This window comes from Lynx rufus, unplaced genomic scaffold (assembly GCF_022079265.1).
Source record: "Lynx rufus isolate CCGP_SWC_20201006 ecotype Redwood Valley unplaced genomic scaffold, mLynRuf1.p SCAF_4, whole genome shotgun sequence".
Taxonomy (NCBI): Eukaryota; Metazoa; Chordata; class Mammalia; order Carnivora; family Felidae; genus Lynx; species Lynx rufus.
The window spans coordinates 5,208,621-5,225,267 of record NW_025814856.1 but is presented as its reverse complement, the minus strand read 5'-3'; the positions used below and the strand labels follow the sequence as shown (position 1 = coordinate 5,225,267).

Sequence of the window (16,647 nt, the reverse complement as noted above, 5' to 3'; positions counted from 1 at the left end):
TCCGGTCTGTGCTCACCGCTCTGAGCTGGCGGAGTCGGGGTGAGGGGGCAGCCCGACTCTGTTGTGGGTCATGAACTCTGGGTCAGTGGCGGGGGCGGGGGGTGCTCAAGCGAGAGCACCGTGAAGAGTCCACTTCTCCAGGAGGTGGCTTTTCGGGTTTTCCTTTGGCTCTGCCCAGGCCACCTTCCTTTTGCCATGACCTGCCAGCGGCACCGTAGCCCTGGCGGCAGCAAGGCCGATGGGGAAACAAAGGCTGGGCTCATCCCGGCCTTGGCACGATGACCCCTTTCAGGCCAGAGAGACCGCCACCTGCCACCCCTGAGCTGCAGAGGCGGGTGAGGCAGGGAGATAGCTGCTGGGGCTGGGGCTCAGCGTGGGGCCCGGGGCCCACACGAGCCAAGGGAGGGCCCCTCGAACCTGTGGATCTCGGAGACCCGCGGTAGCCAAGGGCGGCGAGCGGGCCCTCCCCTGGGAAGGGGCCAGCAGCCAGGAGAGCCTGGGACCACCTCCTGGAGAACCACCCTCCCGGGCCTCCAGGCATCGAGATGGGGCCATGGCTCCAGCCCCAGGGCTTGCTTCCCTCACCCACCAGGCGGGTATCCACTCCCCTGGGGCTCACCCTGGGGTACGTGCGTTGAGAAGCCTTCTGGGCCCTGAGCAAGAGCCTGATCCCAGCAGACTCCCCACCCCTTTCTGTTTTGAAATGAGGGTGCGGCGAGAGGAGGGAGGTGGAGGAGGGGCAAGAATGCCCCAGCCCCACGCTGCTCCCACCCCCACTTTGTGCTTAGGCGCCGACTTCACCTTGGGGAACGTGCCTGGGAGAACCCGTCCTCCACCCCAACCCCAGCAAGCCTGGGAGCCAGCCTGAGGCCCTGGAAAGAGCCCTGCAGAAGGTCCCCACTTTGTGGCTTTCCCAGCAAAGAGGCTAAACCAGGCGGGCTCCATCCCTAGGCACCGAGCATCAGAAGCCCCATGATGGGGTTCAGCTCCCTCCCCACGGGGGCAGAAGACACAGGGAAGGGGATCCAGGGCTTCTCCTCACCACCGCAGCCGCGGCCCCCTCTGCCAGCCCAGGGGCTCTGAGGAGGGGGGGGCAGAGCCCAGGCCTGCGGCCAGCTGGCAGGAAGGCTACTGACCCCCAGCTGCAGCCCTCTGCCTGCCCCCAGGACAACCCGCGCCTCACCGAGGACTTTGTGGCCCACCTGGAGACTGAGCTGGAGCAGTCACGGCTGCGGGAGACAGAGACGCTGGGGGCCCTGCGGGAGATGCAGGACAAGGTTCTAGACATGGAGAAGGTGCGACTGGGCCGGCAAGTGGGCAGGTGTTGGGGAGACCGTGGAGGAGGGGAGGTGGAGGGACCAGACGTGCTTCTGGAGGTGCATGAGCAGGCCCTAGTTGAGAAGGGGTGACCAGACAGACCCAGTGGGGCATGTCAAGCCCCCCTGCCCTGGGTATCTACACACACACACACACACACACACATCAGGGCACACACAAAGCAGCGTGACTCCTCAAGGGACAGCAGTGTGGTGGCTTTCAAGGGCTTCCTGGATAGCCAGTCCCACCTGCCTGTGTCTCCACAGGCCCTGGGGTCCAGGATGGAGGTGGGAAGGAAGGCCAGGGCCCCTGGGGGTTGCTCTCCCCCTCCCCACCTCCATACAGAGACCACCTGCTCCCACCTGCTACTCTGAAGGGCGCCCCAGACCTCTTGGGCCCTCCTCAACTGCTGTCACCCTGACTCCATGTTGACTCAACTCCCACAAAGCCCTGGGAAAGAGGTGCCCCAGCCAGCAGGGGGCAGCAGAACGCACTCACACCAGGCAGAAGCCATGCCCCACCTCCCTCAAGCCTGCACTATTTGGGGTGCCCTCCCAAGTGGGGTGTCTCCACCCCCCCCATGGGCCTCTCAGGCTCTACCAGCTGGCCCAGAACAGGGCTTCCCTCCCACCTCCCTCCACATCAGAGGGAAATGTGCACACCAGGAGACCCTGCCACCCTCCCCCCCAGCTCCCAGATTCAAACTGGGGGCGGTGAGGACCTCTAGCAGCAAGCTGGATTTTGACCCAAGGGACTGGAGCCCTTGGAACCGCCAGGCCTAGGCCTAGGCCTAGACTGTCCCTCGGCCTGTTCCAAGGAAAGGGGCTGCCTGTCCTGGTCTGGGGGAGAGAGGAACAGGGACAGGGAGCTGTGACCCACAGCCTTCTCGGCTGTTGCTGGGGCAGGTTCCAGGTCTGACCATGGGCCCCAGGGGGTGATCTCGGGTTCCCACGTTGGCGGGACACCCGCCCTATCCCAGCCTACCTGGTGTTATTAGCAGTAACATTTATGGAAGACCCACGCGTTAGGGGGTCACCCTGAGACAGTCCAGTGAGAGCGGGTGCCGTTCCGCCGGCAGGATTTCTGCGGATCTAGGCCCGGGGCCACGTGGGGTCGGGTCTGCTCCCCAGGGGCCTGGGCCGCCTTCCCAGTGTATCCCGGGGTCTGGGGGCGAACCCCTCCTCGCCGGGGTGCCCGGGGTGGAGCTCAGAAGACCGCGAGGGAGGGGTGTTGGTCCCGCAGGCAGGGCCGCCCGACGCGCGGCTTCCCCCGCCCCGGGCGCTGACCACCTCTCGCCCCGCAGCGGAACAGCTCGCTGCCCGACGAGAACAACGTGGCGCGGCTGCAGGAGGAGCTGAAGGCGCTCAAGGTGCGGGAGGGCGAGGCCGTGGCCTCGGCGCGGGAGCTGAAGCTACAGCTGCAGGAGCTCTCGGACACCTGGCAGGTGAGGGCCCCAGCCCGACGCGCGCGGAGCGGCCCGCGCGACCCTCGGGGCTGGAGACGCACCGCCCGCCTCTCCCCGCCCCCTCCAGGCCCATCTGTCCCGCGGCGGCCGCTGGAAGGAGTCCCCGCGGAAGCTGGTGCTGGGCGAGCTGCAGGACGAGCTGATGAGCGTGCGTCTGCGCGAGGCCCAGGCTCTGGCCGAGGGGCGCGAGCTGCGGCAGCGCGTGGTGGAGCTCGAGACGCAGGTGGGCCCGAGCGCCCGCGCCGCGGCGGGGGCCGGGGAGGGGGGTGGGTGGCGGGGTGGGCCCCGCGGCTGGGCCGTGACCCCGCCCCCCGGCCGCCCTCAGGACCACATCCACCGCAACCTGCTGAACCGCGTGGAGGCGGAGCGCGCGGCGCTGCAGGAGAAGCTGCAGTACCTGGCGGCGCAGAACAAGGGGCTGCAGACGCAGCTGAGCGAAAGCCGCCGGAAGCAGGCGGAGGCCGAGTGCAAGGTGCGCCCCCGCCCGCCGCCCCGGCCCGGCCCGGCCCCCGCCCCGCCGCGCGCCTTGACGCGCCCTCGCCCCCTCTGCCCCCCCCAGAGCAAGGAGGAGGTGATGGCCGTGCGCCTGCGGGAGGCGGACAGCATGGCGGCGGTGGCCGAGATGCGGCAGCGCATCGCCGAGCTGGAGATCCAGGTGAGCGGCGGGGCGGCGGCGGGGGACGGGCCCCGGGGCGGGCCCGGCCCTGACCCCCCGTGACCTGGCCCGCCCCGCAGAGGGAGGAGGGCCGCATCCAGGGCCAGCTGAACCACTCCGACTCGTCGCAGTACATCCGCGAGCTCAAGGACCAGATCGAGGAGCTGAAGGCCGAGGTGAGCGCGGGGCCGCCCCGGCTGGCGCGGGACGGGCGGAAGCCCCGCGTGTCCTCGGCGGGTGACGCTCGGGCGTCGGCGCCCGGGAGGGCGCGGGAGGAGCGGCCTGGCGGGCCGGGCTCCGTCCGTGGGCGCGTCCGTCCGCGCCTTCAGCGCGCCGGTTCCCCGCCCCAGGTGAGGCTGCTGAAGGGCCCGCCGCCCTTCGAGGACCCGCTGGCCTTCGACGGGCTGGGCCTGGCGCGGCACCTGGACGAGGACTCGCTGCCGTCGTCCGACGAGGAGCTGCTCGGCGTGGGCGTGGGCGTGGGCGCGGCGCTGCAGGACGCGCTCTACCCGCTGTCCCCGCGCGACGCGCGCTTCTTCCGCCGTCTGGAGCGGCCGGCCAAGGACAGCGAGGGCAGCTCAGACAGCGACGCCGACGAGCTGGCCGCGCCCTACAGCCAGGGCCTGGACAACTGAGGCCGAGCCCCGCGTGCCGGAGCCAGGGGGCCACCACCCGCTCCGCCGCCGCCTGGGGCCACACCTGATAAACTCCGTGCGCTCCGTGGTCCCGCCCACCCGGGGGCTAGGCCCAGAGCGGCGCGGCGCAGAGGGTAGGGACGCGGGCTGAGGATCCTCAGGGTCCCCCGACAGGCCCACTCTCCACAGCAGTGTTTACCCACCTTGGTCTGTACCCCTCCGGGTCCAGTTCCCGGGAGGGTCTGCCCCTCTTAACAGCCAGGGCAGGGGACGACCCGGAGGTCCCAGGACTGGACGCGCAGGAAGCTCCCTCCTCCCAGCAGTCCCTCTTCTGGGACACGGGTGGCCCTGCTGGGAAGGGCCCAGGGGCTAAAGGAGGCCTGAAGAAGAAGGGGGGCGGCTCTGGGCTGGACATTACCACCCCACGATGCCCCTGGGGACCCTTGGCGGCTGGGCACAGATGGCCAGGCTGGCCTTTCCTGCCTGGTGCAGGCATCATGGCCCCTGCAGCAGAAACCAAAGTCCCCCCGACTGTGTGCAGGGCCACCTGGGGTGTGAGCGGACAGCGGAAACCAGCCCGGGCGTGGGCAGTGACTGTCCCTGCTTCTTGGGGGCCAGAGCAGCTGCAAGGAAGTGAAGAGACCCCCCTCGCCCCAGCGCCCCCCCCCATATTCCTGTGTGAGACACTCCCATCACCTTGTCTTGGCCAACGATGGAGAGGCTCCCCCACCCAAGCTAGCCTGCTCTCCAAGGGGGTCCCCAGCCTCTTCATCCCTTCCTTCCCTGTGGCCCCAGCCCCACCCTCCCCAGGGGAGGACTCTTCCCAGTGGTTACCTCCCCTCCGCTGCTCATGGTGGTCCCGTGGTCTTTGCAGAGTCGGAGCTGAGAACGGTGCCAAAGTCCAACGATGCCCCCAGCCCCTTGCCCCCAGGGCCTTGCGACCCTCGGGCCTGACCCTGTCGGTGCTCCTGGAGCCCGGAGCAGCATCAAAAGCAATCTCCCTGGCGCTTCCTGGGGTGGGGACCCATGGTCAGTTCCCCCGTCCCGGTTGCCCACTCCTCAGTGTTACAAAAGCCTGGGGACCAGAGTGGGCGCCCACGGGGCTCTCCCACGTGCCCCCCACACTGCCCACCACCATTTTGCACACTGCCTGTTCACACTCCACACGTTGCCCAGGCGGGAAAGATGGAAAATAAAGTGTATTTACACAGTCACAGACAAGGTGCGACAGGCCTGGGGGGCTTGCCAGCAGCCGTGAGCCCCTTGTCCTGAAAAGCAGTGTAGAGGACATCAGACTGCCCCACAGTTTAAGAGAACCAGGGGTAGGGGACCAGCAGGGGTGCCAAAGAGGCTGCCCGGGTTGGGGGGCAGCAAGGGAGAGGAAAGGTCACTCGTTGGCTCAGTGTGAACAAAAGTGTGGGGCTGGGAGAGATAGTACGGTGGGGGCGGGGGTGGACAAGTTGCAAAGGACTTCAGGTGTCAGGCTGACAGATGGATGCTTATGTCATGCTATTTTCAGAAGGGTGGCTCTGGAGACGGTGACAGGGGGGAGGTGTTGGATGGGGGGCCTGATTTTCCACCTGGACAATATGCTTGGGCCTCCCAGGAGAGACGTGGAGGCATGTGGGGCCCCAGGGCTTCAGGAAGATACAGGACCTGGTTGGGGTTCGTTCAACCTCACACCCTTCCTCAGGCCTTCCAGGTGCTCTGCCTTGTGCCCAGCTCTGCGGGGTCCCCAGTGTGGCAGAGACAGACAAGGGGGTGGGGGTGGGGGGCTGAGCCTGCCTACCAGTGGGGTGAGTACCCAAAAGAATCCAGGAAGACTTCCTGGAAGGGGCGGGGTGGGGGATGGAGTTCTCTCCAAAGGCAAAAGCAGAAAGCGAGACTTGGCGGGGTCAGAGGAGGCACATGATGCCTATGAGGAAGGAACTGGAGAGAGCGGGCATGGCCAGACTGAGAATTGCTTCTCCAGTCGGGAGCCAGAATTTGTGCTTTGAACTGAGGGCACTGAGGAGCCATGGAGGGCTTAGGTAGGGGAGGGGGCACCATCAGATGGACTACAGTGTTGGGGGTCAATCAGGAGGCCAGGGCAGAACCCAAACAGCTGGACAGTAGGGACAGTGAGTAGGCAGGAGCTCTCCTGGGGGAAGGAGGCCCGGAGAGGCAGAGTCCTTAGGGGGGTTCCGCACGGAGCTGAGGCAGGTACCTGGGGCGGGGGTGGGGGGGGGAGCGGCAGAGCCAGGGATGGCAAAGGGAGGCTTCCCAGGGAGAGAATCTTAATTGGGTCCAGGGAGATGCCAGCCAGGCCCTGCCCTCTGCACCCAAAGTGCCCCTACCCACTGCCACCTGGTACCCGCCAGGGAGCAAGGCGTGACACCGGTTATGCACCAGGACAGCCAAGTCCCACATGTTGACCCATGGCTCAACAATGGTGTCTCCACGCACCATTCCCAGCCTACAGATTTAACACTGAGACACCCTCCCCCCAATGGCTGCCACCCCTCCTGCTCCCACAGGGTCACCCACCCCAGCTGGCTCCCGGGGGTGGGGCAGGGCCCTGGGGGAAGTGTCTGAGGTTCTGCCCTGCTCCATCTTAGAGGCGTGGTCTTGATGCCCTGGCTGCCCAACATGTTAGGATTCAGCCCCTACCCTTGACTTTGTCCTGGCATCTGGAAGCAAGGACACCTGGGTCCTTGCAGGGCCCAGCTAGAAAGGGAATCTCTGTGGCTTGCCACTGAACCGAGCTTGAGTGGGGGAGCGTGGCCCCTAGGGGTGGAGGTGCCCGGTCCCACTGGGAGAAGGCCGACTTTCTCCTAGGACTCCAGACTGACATGAGGGGTGGGGACAGGCAGGGCTTCGGGATTAGGTCTGACAGGAACGTGGCTATAGGGTGGACTACAGGGACTGGGTCTAGGGACAGAGACAGGGCTAAGGGTCCGACACAGGGTCCCACTCTGTCCTTTTACCTGCTCTGCGGATTGTGGTCCCCCCCACCAGGGAGGACCCTCAGGGAGAAAAGGCCTAGGGGCTGCATTTTCTGGAGTGACACTGGGGAGAATGGGTCTGGGTGGGGCTAAAGGGGTCCAGGGTCGAGGTGACTCAGTTGCAGGAGGAAGGACAGGAATTCTGATGGGGGAAACAGGTGAAGACAGATTGGCAGTTTTGTTGAGGACTCTCGACTGTGGGCCCAGGCAAGGTTGTCTGGCTGGAGGGGCTTGAGGAGGACACCCTGAGATGGAGGGGAAGATGAGGCCCAGGGGTTGGGAGGCACAAAAGGGCCTCGTGAGGACTTCCTGGTCTCCCACCCGACCTTGGGAGAGGCTGCTCCTTTCCCGCAGAACCCTCTCAGCACAGTCGGCTCCCCAGGGACAAGGAAGCCTGACGCAGGAGGATCCTGTACCCTAGAGCCCCGGGGCCGGAGGAGTCCTGGGCGCAGCTGCAGACCTACCTTCCGCATCGGAACCTCCTCGGTGAGCGGAGGGCAGTGTGCCCGCGGGCTGGGAGGGCGCAGGAGGGAACGGAGATCGCCACTGGGTCTTAGACGACCCCCTCCCTTCGGCACTACAGGGCGTGCGAGGTCAAGGGGCGCGCACCGTGACGAGGGGGCCTCAGGAAGAGGTCCCCCACCCTCGCCCCCGGACCTGGGCGAGCCCTTCCTGCACGTCTTTCCCCCTCCCCGCTAGAGCTGCCGGCTCCCTTAGGGGAGTATAGGAAGAGCTTCGGTCGTTCAACAACGCTGGGCACGCCTCAGCTCAGCCATCCGGTGGTCGGGCAATTCCACCGGGCCGCTCCTGCGCCTAACTTGTCCACCACGAGTCAGACAGGAAAAAGCCCACGTTCACGCACGTGCGTGGGGGCGCCGCGCCGGGGACTCAGCACCAGGTCCCACCCCAAGCCTGCCTCACGCGCCCACTTTCCTTAGCAAAGAGGCACATCTGCGTGGGGCGCGGGAGGCCTTCAGCCGGAGCTACAACCCGCTCGCGCACAGCCTCCAGCACCGGCAGGCCCAGCCCCTCTCGCCGCCCCGCGGTAGACCCCCTAGGCGACTTCGAAGGCGCACAGGCTGCAGCGTCCCGGCTTTTATTGCAAACTCGGGCAGCGCGTGGTAGACAAGACACAGGACGCGGGGCGGAGCCTAAGCGGAGGGAGGGGGCGGGGCTCGAGGGGAGTCGGCGTGTTTCCAGGCCAAAGGGGCGGGGCTCGAGGGAAAGACCTTGGCCACAGGCGTGGGTGGGTCGAGAGCCTGACCCAAAATCTAGGGCTCTAGGGGGCTACGTCCAATCCAACGGGAGCCAGACTCCTGAAGGAGAGCAGACAGGCGGGCAGTCTAAGACACAGAGGCGTAGCCAGAGGGGCGGGTCCTAAGGCAGGGATGGGTATGGTGGGCGGGGCTAAGGGTCTGGCTCAGTGGAAGGTCTCTACCTCTACCACCGTCCAGTCACCCTGCGGGGAAGCCACGTCGTCCGGGGAGAAGCTGGTGACCGAGGTGATGCTGGCGCGGGACTCGTCCAGGGGAGACAACAGTTCAGCCCAGCGGCCCAGTTCGGCGTCGCTGAGCGCAGTCCGGGCACCCCCCGCGACGCCACCAGCCCCTGCAACCCCTGGGCCACCGCCGCTGCCGCCCGCGGCACCCTCGGCCGCAGCTAGCAGCAGCGTCCGGCTCAGCAGGTGCTGCACGACGCTCGCCTGCAGCGCCCCCAGCGGCAGCTCGCCCAGGCGCGCCGGCTTCGCGCCGCGCGAGGTCGCCCCCGCGCCTGCTCCAGCCACGACCTTCCCACCACCCGCGCCGGGCCCAGGACCCGAATCCAGCGCGTCTGGGGCGGGGGTCGCCGACTCGGGCCCCTCTGCTTCGTAGATGGTGCACAGGCCGTCAGCGGAGCCTGACCCGGCAGAAGGAGGCCAAGGCAGAGGCGCTCCTGCGGAGAGAGAGGCTGGACTGGGCTCAAGGGGCGGGCACCTGGGCTCCCGCCGCAAGGCCCCGCCCCTCCTCCCGGTTCCGCCCCAGACCCGACTGCCCTGCCCGCGAGCTGGAAAGCCCCGCCTCCCATCCCGCCCTCCTACCATCCCCGGACTTCGCTCCTCCCACAGCTCGGCGAGGTCGGGGGGCTGCTTACCTGGGGTGCTGCGGACAGCCAGCGGCGGAGGGGGACCTCGGCTCCAGGAGGCCGGGTGGCAGGCGGCGAGCTCCGCGTCGGCGGGAGGGGAGGCGGCGGCGCCGCCCTCCGGCCCGCTGTCGTAGCCGCGCAGCTCTTCCGGCGTGCTGGTGGCACTGCTGCTGTGGCCCGCCAGATCCGGGCCGCTCAGCGTACTGGACGGGCTGCGGGAGGGCGGTGGCGGCGGAGCTGGGGCCAGCGCCAGGGTCAGCCGTGGGCCCGGGATCGGGGCATCGGGACCTGGGGTCGGGGGGCGGCGTGGGGCCTGCAGAGGGGGTGAGTCCAGGGGAGAGGGAGGGACCTGCAGCGCGGGCAAGGCCAGGGAAGGTGGAGCCTGAGGGGGTGTGGCCAGGGGCGAGGGAGGAGCCTGCAAAGGGAGAGTAGAGCCCTGCAGAGGAGGTAGGGCCAGGGAAGGTGGAGTCTGGTGAGGGGGCGTGGCCAGGGGCGGGGGAGGAGCCTGCAAAGGGAGCGTAGAGGCCTGGAGAGGAGGCAAGACCAGGGAAGGTGGTGCCTGAGGAGAAAGTGTGGCCAGGGGAGAGGGAGTTGTCCGCGGAGGGGGTGAGGCAGGGGGAGAGGGAGGAACCTGAAGAGGAGGCAAGGCCAGGGAAGGTGGAGCCTGGAGAGGGGGAGTGGCCAAGGGAGTGGGAGGCTCTTGCAGAGGTGGTGAAGCCGGAGGGGGGAGAGGGGCCCGCAGAGACGGTGGGGCCTGAACTGGGAGGAAGGCCTGAGGGGGTGTGGCCTGTCGAGGGGGTGTGGCCAGGGAAATTGGAGTCTGTGGAGGAGGCGTGGTTAGGGGAGAAGGTGCCTGCAGAGGTGGTGAGGCCAGAGAGGGTGGGACCTCTGTAAAGAACCGGGTCGGAGAGGGAGAGGCCTGTGGAGGGGGTGTGGCCAGATGAGGTGGGGTCTGTGGAGGGGGCGTGTCCAGGAGAGAAGGCGGAGCCTGCAGCGATGGTGAGGCCAAAGGAAATGGAGAGCATAGAGAAGGAGAACCCTGCAGAGAGAGGGTGGTCAGAGGGCAGGGAGAGGTTTGTAGAGGGTATGTGGCCAGAGAAGTGTCCTGCGTGGGAGGTGTGGTCACTGTATAGGGCATAGCCTGAAGTGGGGAAGGAGATAGGGAAGGACTGGTCCGTGGAGGGGGAGTAGTCAAAGCAGAAAGGTCCTGCAGAGGGGGTGTGGCTTGGGGAGAGGGCGGATTCAGCAGAGAAGTTGCTGGAGTCAAAGAGGCTTGTAGAAGGGAGGTGGCTGGTGGTAGAGGAGCCGTGGCTGGTGACCCAGGAGCCGACAGAGGAGGTGTGGCCAAGGGAGAGGGGAGAGTCAGAAGAGAGGGCAAAGCTGGAGAAGCTTGGGTTGGGGGCACACTCTGCAGAGGGGGTGACACGGATGGAGAGAATGAAGCCTGAGAAGCGGCCGTAGGAGAGGTGGATGCCTCCAGAAAGGAGGTACCCACGTGTGTGGGTGGGGCTTGCGAGGGGGGTGTGGCCGGCGGAGAGGGGAGGGTCTGCAGAGCGAGTGGAGCAGAGGAAGGAGGGGCTAGGGGAGGAGGGGCTAGGGGAGGGGGCGTGGCCAAAGGGCAGGTAGGAGAGCGAGGAGGGGGCGTGGTCGGTGGAGATGGAGGGAGAGTGGCCGGCAGGGGAGTGCCTGTGATTTGCGGAGGCGGTGCCAGTTGTGCAGTCAAACCCGGTGGAGAGGGTGTGGCTATCGGAGGAGAAAAGCCCGGCGCGGGGGTAGCGCTCTTCCTTGGGGGTGTGGACTGGCGGGGGCGTAGAGCCTGCAGCCCTTTCGCCTTGGGCTGCGAGGGCTGCCCGGGAGCCCGGGGTGTTCCACCCGGCGAGGCCCCGGAGCGGGCAGGGGAGGACAGAGGAGTGGCGTTGGAGCCTAAGGGGCGTGAGGCTGGCCTCTGGAGACCTCCGCCGGCGCTGGGTCGCCTCCTGGTGGCGGGGCTCGGCTCCGCGGCACCATGCTGCGGGGTACTGCTCACGGATTTCCTGGAGGCCTCGGTCGGAGGCCGCGGCCGGGCATTCGGAGCTGCCCGAGGGAGACCCACTTCAGCTCCTGCAGCCCGGGACCGACGGGAGGTGGCTGGGGAAGGGGCGCCTGGGGAGGGCCCGGAAGAGTCTGGGGACGAAGTAGAAGGCCAGAGGGTCACCGATACTTCCAGGCTGGTCCCCTTCACTGCCCAGGAACCCCGTTCCCCACCCCACACTCCCCAGGCCACGTACCTCTCCGTGCCCCGGCGCTCAGCGGGCTCCTTCTTGGTGTTTCTGGGGCTTTTCCTCTGGCCACGGGTTCCTCAGCTGGGGGCCGAAGCCCCTTCTGCGCAAGAGTGCCTAGCCTAGGGACAGGAGCGGCCGCGCTCAAGAAGGAACTCTTTGCTTTCTCCCAAGCCTGCATGTTCCCACCAATGCCCTCTCTGAGGACACGCAACCTGTGCCCAGCGACCTGCAAATGCACCCACTCCCCCAATTCATGTGTAAAATTGAAAGTTTCCGGTTAGTGACACTAGCCCTTGCCAAAGGGACTGGAGAGGCATTTTACCTGGTGGTCCCGCTGGCACGTCCCGGGCTAGAGACAGAGCCTGGGCCTGGGGTCTTGGCAGGGGCCCGCTCCCCTCTCCCAGCAGCTGGGGGCCTGGAGGCTGCGGGGAGAAGGCCAAGTCAAGGCGGTGCCTCCGGAAAGGAAGGGGAGGCAGCAGCCTCACAAGGAAAGGGGGGACAGAAAGACGGGGTCTGAATGGGGGCAAAGAGGGCGGGATACCTGGACTCCGGGGGCCTGTCCCAGCGCTCCGAGTTGATCCCACCCGGGGAGCAGCCTCCGGGAGAGCGGCTGCCCGGGTACTTCCAGCTCGCTCGGCCAGGGGCCCTCGCCCTGCAGCTCCCGCTGCCCCCAGAACTCGGAGCGCCGCGCTGGTTACTGGGGGAGGGGGTCGAGGAGACCCCGGGGGTCTGGGGGTGGGAAGGCCGGGAGGGCGAGAAGCCGGAGTCCTTGTGGCGGCCCCCGCCCTGCCCTTGTCCCTCTTGTCCATCCCGCACCTGATGAGGAGACAGACAGATCAGCATCCCAGCTCCTGCGCTGCTACGCTGCCTGCAGGGACCCGGGTCCCGGCACCTCGCTGCTCCTTCCCCACCCACAGGCGCCCACACTTCGGCTTCGATCCACTTCCCTCCCACCCACACACCCACTCACCAGCCCAGCTGCTCACGGTGGTCCCCTGGTCCCACCCCCACCGCCTTCCTCCAAAGCTGAGAGGCCCTGCCTGCCCCAGCCCACCCGCCTCGGCTCCCTTTCAGGACCCGAGACCCACGCCCCTACCCCTCGCCCCTTCAGAGACCCGGACCACCAGCCTCGGGGACGGGGGTCTGCCACAGGCTCCAGCTGAGGGGGACGGGAGCGCCAGCCCTGGTCCCCTCCCCGGCCCCCAGCGCCCTCCCCGAGGATGCGGGCACCTGCCAGGAGGAGGAGCGGCCCCGGCGGCCCGCGAAGGGGCTCGCGGAGACAAAGAGCCGCGTCCGGAGCCCGTCCCCCTCCCCCAGCCGGGCCCTGGTCCGCTCCGCCCGCTCCACCTGCTCGCGCCGCGCTCACCTCGGGCTCTGGCCGCCCGCCTCTCCACGCTGGGTCGCCTGGGGTGGGGCCGGGCGGGAGCGCCGGGGCTGGCGTGAGCCGCCGGCAGGCGAGGGGAGGGGGCTGCGGGCGGTGGCGCGGGGAGCCGGGCCCGCCCCTCGGCCGCGGAAGGGGAGACGGGGGCGCGCGCGCTCGATCCAGACCCGGGAGGCGGCGGGCGGGAGCGCGCCGGGGGCGGTGGGGAGAGGCGCGGTGGAAGGAGGGGCGGCTTCTCCGCGGCCGCGCCGCAGGGCCCCAGACTCCCAGCCGCAGGGGCTTCGGGAGGGAGTCCCTTGGGGTCCCGACGGGGCCTGGCCCCTTCCTCCAAACATACACACCTGCCTTGGCCCCCACCCCAACCACCTGGCGACCGATGCCCGCCTGGACGCGGATAGGCCGGGCCCTGGCAACCAGGGGGCGGGACCATCGTGCCTCGTGCCCAGTCAACCAATCCCGCCGCTCAGTGTCCCTGGTCCCAGTCCTCGCCTTCTCCACAGCGGAGGCCGGGCCCCCCAGGGTCCCCGCGGGCCTCCGCCCCTCTCATATCCAAGGCTTTTCCCAGACCCCAGGAAGCCCCTACATTGGTTGCGGGAGGCGGACCACGGAGAGAATGCAGCCGTGGGAATTTAGGGGTAGGCTCGGATTTGGGAGAACACAAGAAGAGAGGAAGTCTGGGGAGGGCGGGGAGAGAGAACTGTGAGAGGCTCCGAGCCCTCGGCAGGGCAGGGCACCCCCCCCCCCCCGCCCATGCTCCTATGTCAAGTCAGCAAAAGCATTCAAGCAGAGCCGAGCTTTGGGGGGGGGGAGGAGTCAAATGGGGGGGGGGGTGTCAAAACTGGTGCCTGAAGGAGCAGAGACGACCCTGTCCCAGGCTGCCCAGCACAGCCGGTGGGAGTGGGAGGTGCCCTTCCCAGCCTGCGCAGGGGTCTCCGTGGAAGGACCTCCACAGGGCACTGGGGCCAGGGGGAGGTAGGAGTGGGAAGACAGAGCCGGCCGCCCTCCTTCATCTCTGCTTATTGCTAGGACACCTACCCCCCCCCCCCCACACACACACAGTGCTTTCTACCTCTGATACCTCCTCTGTCCAGACTGAGCCACCCCCTCCCCCATCCCAAAGAGCCAGCGCCCTCTGCCCCAACCGATTGCCCATCACATGCCTGCATGCCCACACAGGAGCAGTTCACTACTGTCTGGAACTGGGGGGGGGGGGCTTCGTGCACAGGACGGGGCGTGGGGGGCTTTGGCACCTGGCTGAACCTGGACAAGGAAGATAGACTCAACTAGGGTGTGGCCGGAAGCAGGGGTTTGGCTTTCTCCCCTCAGGAGTTGCGCCTGAGTTCAGCTGAGGTTAGGGGAATGGAAGAGAGAGAGGGCAAGGTCAAAACCCTTTGGAATTTATCCTTTCAATGACCCCTCCCTCCAGCCTGGGAGAGGTGCCCCCTCACCATTCCTCAGGGCGCTGCCCTCCAGAGTAGATCATTCTGGCCTCACCTCCTCCCCAAGTCTTCCGAGCATCACCTGTGTGAGCCCCTTCTGGCATGACAGCAGCCTGGTCCCCCCCCCCTGCCCATTCACCAGCAGTGCCCTTCTGAGCAAGTCACATCCACTGGCCACCCCCAGATGCCTGCCCCTCACCTTTTATAGCGCAAGGCCCCTCCGAGGCTACTCTGAACCCACTCTGCATTTCACTGGGATCTGGGCTCCTCCTTCTTTTAAGAACGCTCTTCAAATGTCCATCAACAGGGACAGATTACGCAAACCAGAGAGTACCCGACAGTAGAATACTCCTCGGCCAGAAAAAGCAACAAACTACTGGGGCGCCTGGGTGGCCCAGGTTAAGCCTCGACTCTTGGTTTGGCTCGACATTTGGTTAAGCCTCGACTCTTGGTTTTGGCTCAGGCCATGATTTCACAGTTCATGGGTTCAAGCCCTGCGTCTGGTTCTGTGCTGACAGCACAGAGTCTGCTTGGGTTTCTCTCTCTCTCCCTCTCTCTGTCTCAAAATAAATGAATAAACTTTATTAAAAAAATAAAATAAATAAATAAAAAGCAACAAAGTACCAAGCCACTCAAAACAGGGACAAATCTCAAAAATATCCTGCAGAACAAAAGAAGCCACACACACACACACACACACACACACACACACAACACGCTGCATGATTCCATTTATATAACATTCTGGAAAATCCAGGCTAATCTGTAGTGTCAGAAAGCAAATCAGTGATATCTGGGGCCAGTGGGAGAGGGAGGTGTGACCCTCCTATGGGTGTGACCACCCATGACACTCACTCTCAGGTTCCCGACCCTCAGAGATTGTGTGAGACAATAAATGCTAGTTGTGTTAAGCTGCTAGGCTTGGGGGTGATTTGTTCGGCGGCGATCGATAACTACCTCCCATTCACAAAACCTTAAAAGCTGGGTGTTAAATAACAAGTGTCGGTGAGGATGAGAAGAAATGGGAGCCCTCGTGCACGGTTGGTGGGAACATGGTGCAGGTGCAGCAGCTGCGGAAGACCGGGCGGCGGTTCCTCGAAAAAATGAAACAGACTTCCCATATGATCCAGCAATCCCACCCCAAAGAATGGGAAGCAGGAACCTGAAGAGATACTTGCACCCCTGGGTTCAGAGCACCACTATCCACGACGGCCAAGGGGTAGAGGCTCCATCGACAGATGAATGGATAAACAAAATGTGGTCCAGCCACACAATGGAATATTTTTCAGCGTTAAAAAGGAAAGATATTCTGACACCTGCTACAACACGGATGGACCTCGGCGACGCGAGCTCGGTGGCAGAAGCCGGTCACGGAAGGACGAACATGGTAGGATTCCCCTTACGCGGGCTCTCTAGGAGAGTCACATTGGTAGAGACAGACAGCAGGTGGCGGGAGGCAGGGGGCCGGGGCCGGGGTTTAATGGGGACAGAATCTCGGCGTTGGAAAATGAAAAGCGTTCTGGAGTCGGACGGTGGAAATGGTTTCAGAACAACGTCAGTGCACTCAATGCCGCTGAACTGCACACTTCACCGCGGTGACAGTGGTAAGTTCTACGTCATGGTATTTTACGACAATGCTTTTTAAAGGCTGGGTGTGATCGATGGGGGGGGGACACTCACGCGCCACCAATGGGGGTGTGAAGCAGACGGTCCTTCGGGAGAATCACTGGAAGGCGTGGTGCGTACGTGTGTCCCGTGACCTGGCTGTTCTCCTGGGGCGTCTACACCTGTGGCAGGTGCCCCAGAGTCCCCTCCGCCCCCCCCTTCTCCAGAGCAACCCGCAGCCTGACAGGAGCTGACGGTCAGCCCTTCTCAACCCCCTCGCCCCTTGGGTTGGACAACTTGGCAGTGTGTCCTCCACCGTCTCCCAGCAGAACAGAGCCCCAGCTGCCTGTGAACCTGCTCCGTTTACCCTCACGGATGCCTGCTGGCCTCCTTCCTTTCCCGGTGTCACTTCCCAGTTACCCCCCCCCCCCTCCAGGGCGCCCTGGGATCACCTTCCGGGTGGACCGTTTGCCTCCAATTCCCTGTGTCAGGGTCTGCACCTAAGACGACACCTCAGTCGTCCACCCACCTGCCATTTACTGAATGCCCCCCCACCCCGTGTGCCAGGTACCATCCCAAGGGTTGGGGACACAGCAGTCATGGGGCTGCCGTCGCAGTGACCTCGGCGATTTGTACAAGTGTGCAAAGCCATGTGTATCAGGATGGTCACCCGGCGTAAAGCTGTAGACCAGGGCATGGGCGCTCTCAGAGAGAAGAGGGCCTCCTGTCTGTCTGTCTGTCTTCGAGCTGCCTGTGGTGGAGCCCACAGACACTTGAAAGAGGC

General features: G+C 65.7%; 2 protein-coding genes across 7 annotated transcripts in view; one reads left to right on the top strand and one right to left on the bottom strand.

Moving 5' to 3' along the window:
- EVI5L (ecotropic viral integration site 5 like) overlaps positions 1-5,288 on the top strand; it is a 29,767-nt gene extending 24,479 nt beyond the window's left edge. For 3 of the 6 annotated variants that reach the window (XM_047096301.1, XM_047096299.1, XM_047096300.1), the window contains 8 exons: positions 789-893; positions 1,167-1,295; positions 2,621-2,761; positions 2,850-3,005; positions 3,108-3,254; positions 3,342-3,437; positions 3,518-3,613; positions 3,788-5,288. In XM_047096301.1, the coding sequence (XP_046952257.1) occupies positions 789-893; positions 1,167-1,295; positions 2,621-2,761; positions 2,850-3,005; positions 3,108-3,254; positions 3,342-3,437; positions 3,518-3,613; positions 3,788-4,072 (1,155 nt within the window). In that variant the 3' untranslated portion in view covers positions 4,073-5,288. Of the gene's footprint in view, positions 1-788; positions 894-1,148; positions 1,296-2,620; positions 2,762-2,849; positions 3,006-3,107; positions 3,255-3,341; positions 3,438-3,517; positions 3,614-3,787 lie in introns of all 6 variants that reach the window. The other 3 variants (XM_047096304.1, XM_047096303.1, XM_047096302.1) reach the window with 2 other exon arrangements.
- Positions 5,289-8,136: 2,848 nt separating this feature from the next.
- Positions 8,137-12,247, bottom strand: PRR36 (proline rich 36). Its single transcript, XM_047094475.1, has 5 exons — positions 11,980-12,247; positions 11,761-11,860; positions 11,445-11,557; positions 9,187-11,340; positions 8,137-8,988 (listed from the first exon to the last, which is right to left on the bottom strand). The coding sequence occupies exons 1-5, from the start codon at positions 12,245-12,247 to the stop codon at positions 8,477-8,479; spliced, it is 3,147 nt and encodes a 1,048-aa protein (XP_046950431.1). The 3' UTR covers positions 8,137-8,476.
- Between the last annotated feature and the right edge of the window lie 4,400 nt (positions 12,248-16,647).

What these genes read in the sequence shown, in the direction of transcription:
- PRR36 (XM_047094475.1), bottom strand. Translation starts at nt 12,247, where the DNA reads ATGGACAAGAGGGACAAGGGCAGGGCGGGGGCCGCCACAAGGACTCCG. An exon ending in GACAGGCCCCCGGAGTCCAG is followed by an intron (nt 11,861 to 11,979) that starts GTATCCCGCCCT and finishes TTCTCCCCGCAG; the next exon opens with CCTCCAGGCCCCCAGCTGCT. An exon ending in GGCTGTCCGCAGCACCCCAG is followed by an intron (nt 8,989 to 9,186) that starts GTAAGCAGCCCC and finishes CTCTCTCCGCAG; the next exon opens with GAGCGCCTCTGCCTTGGCCT.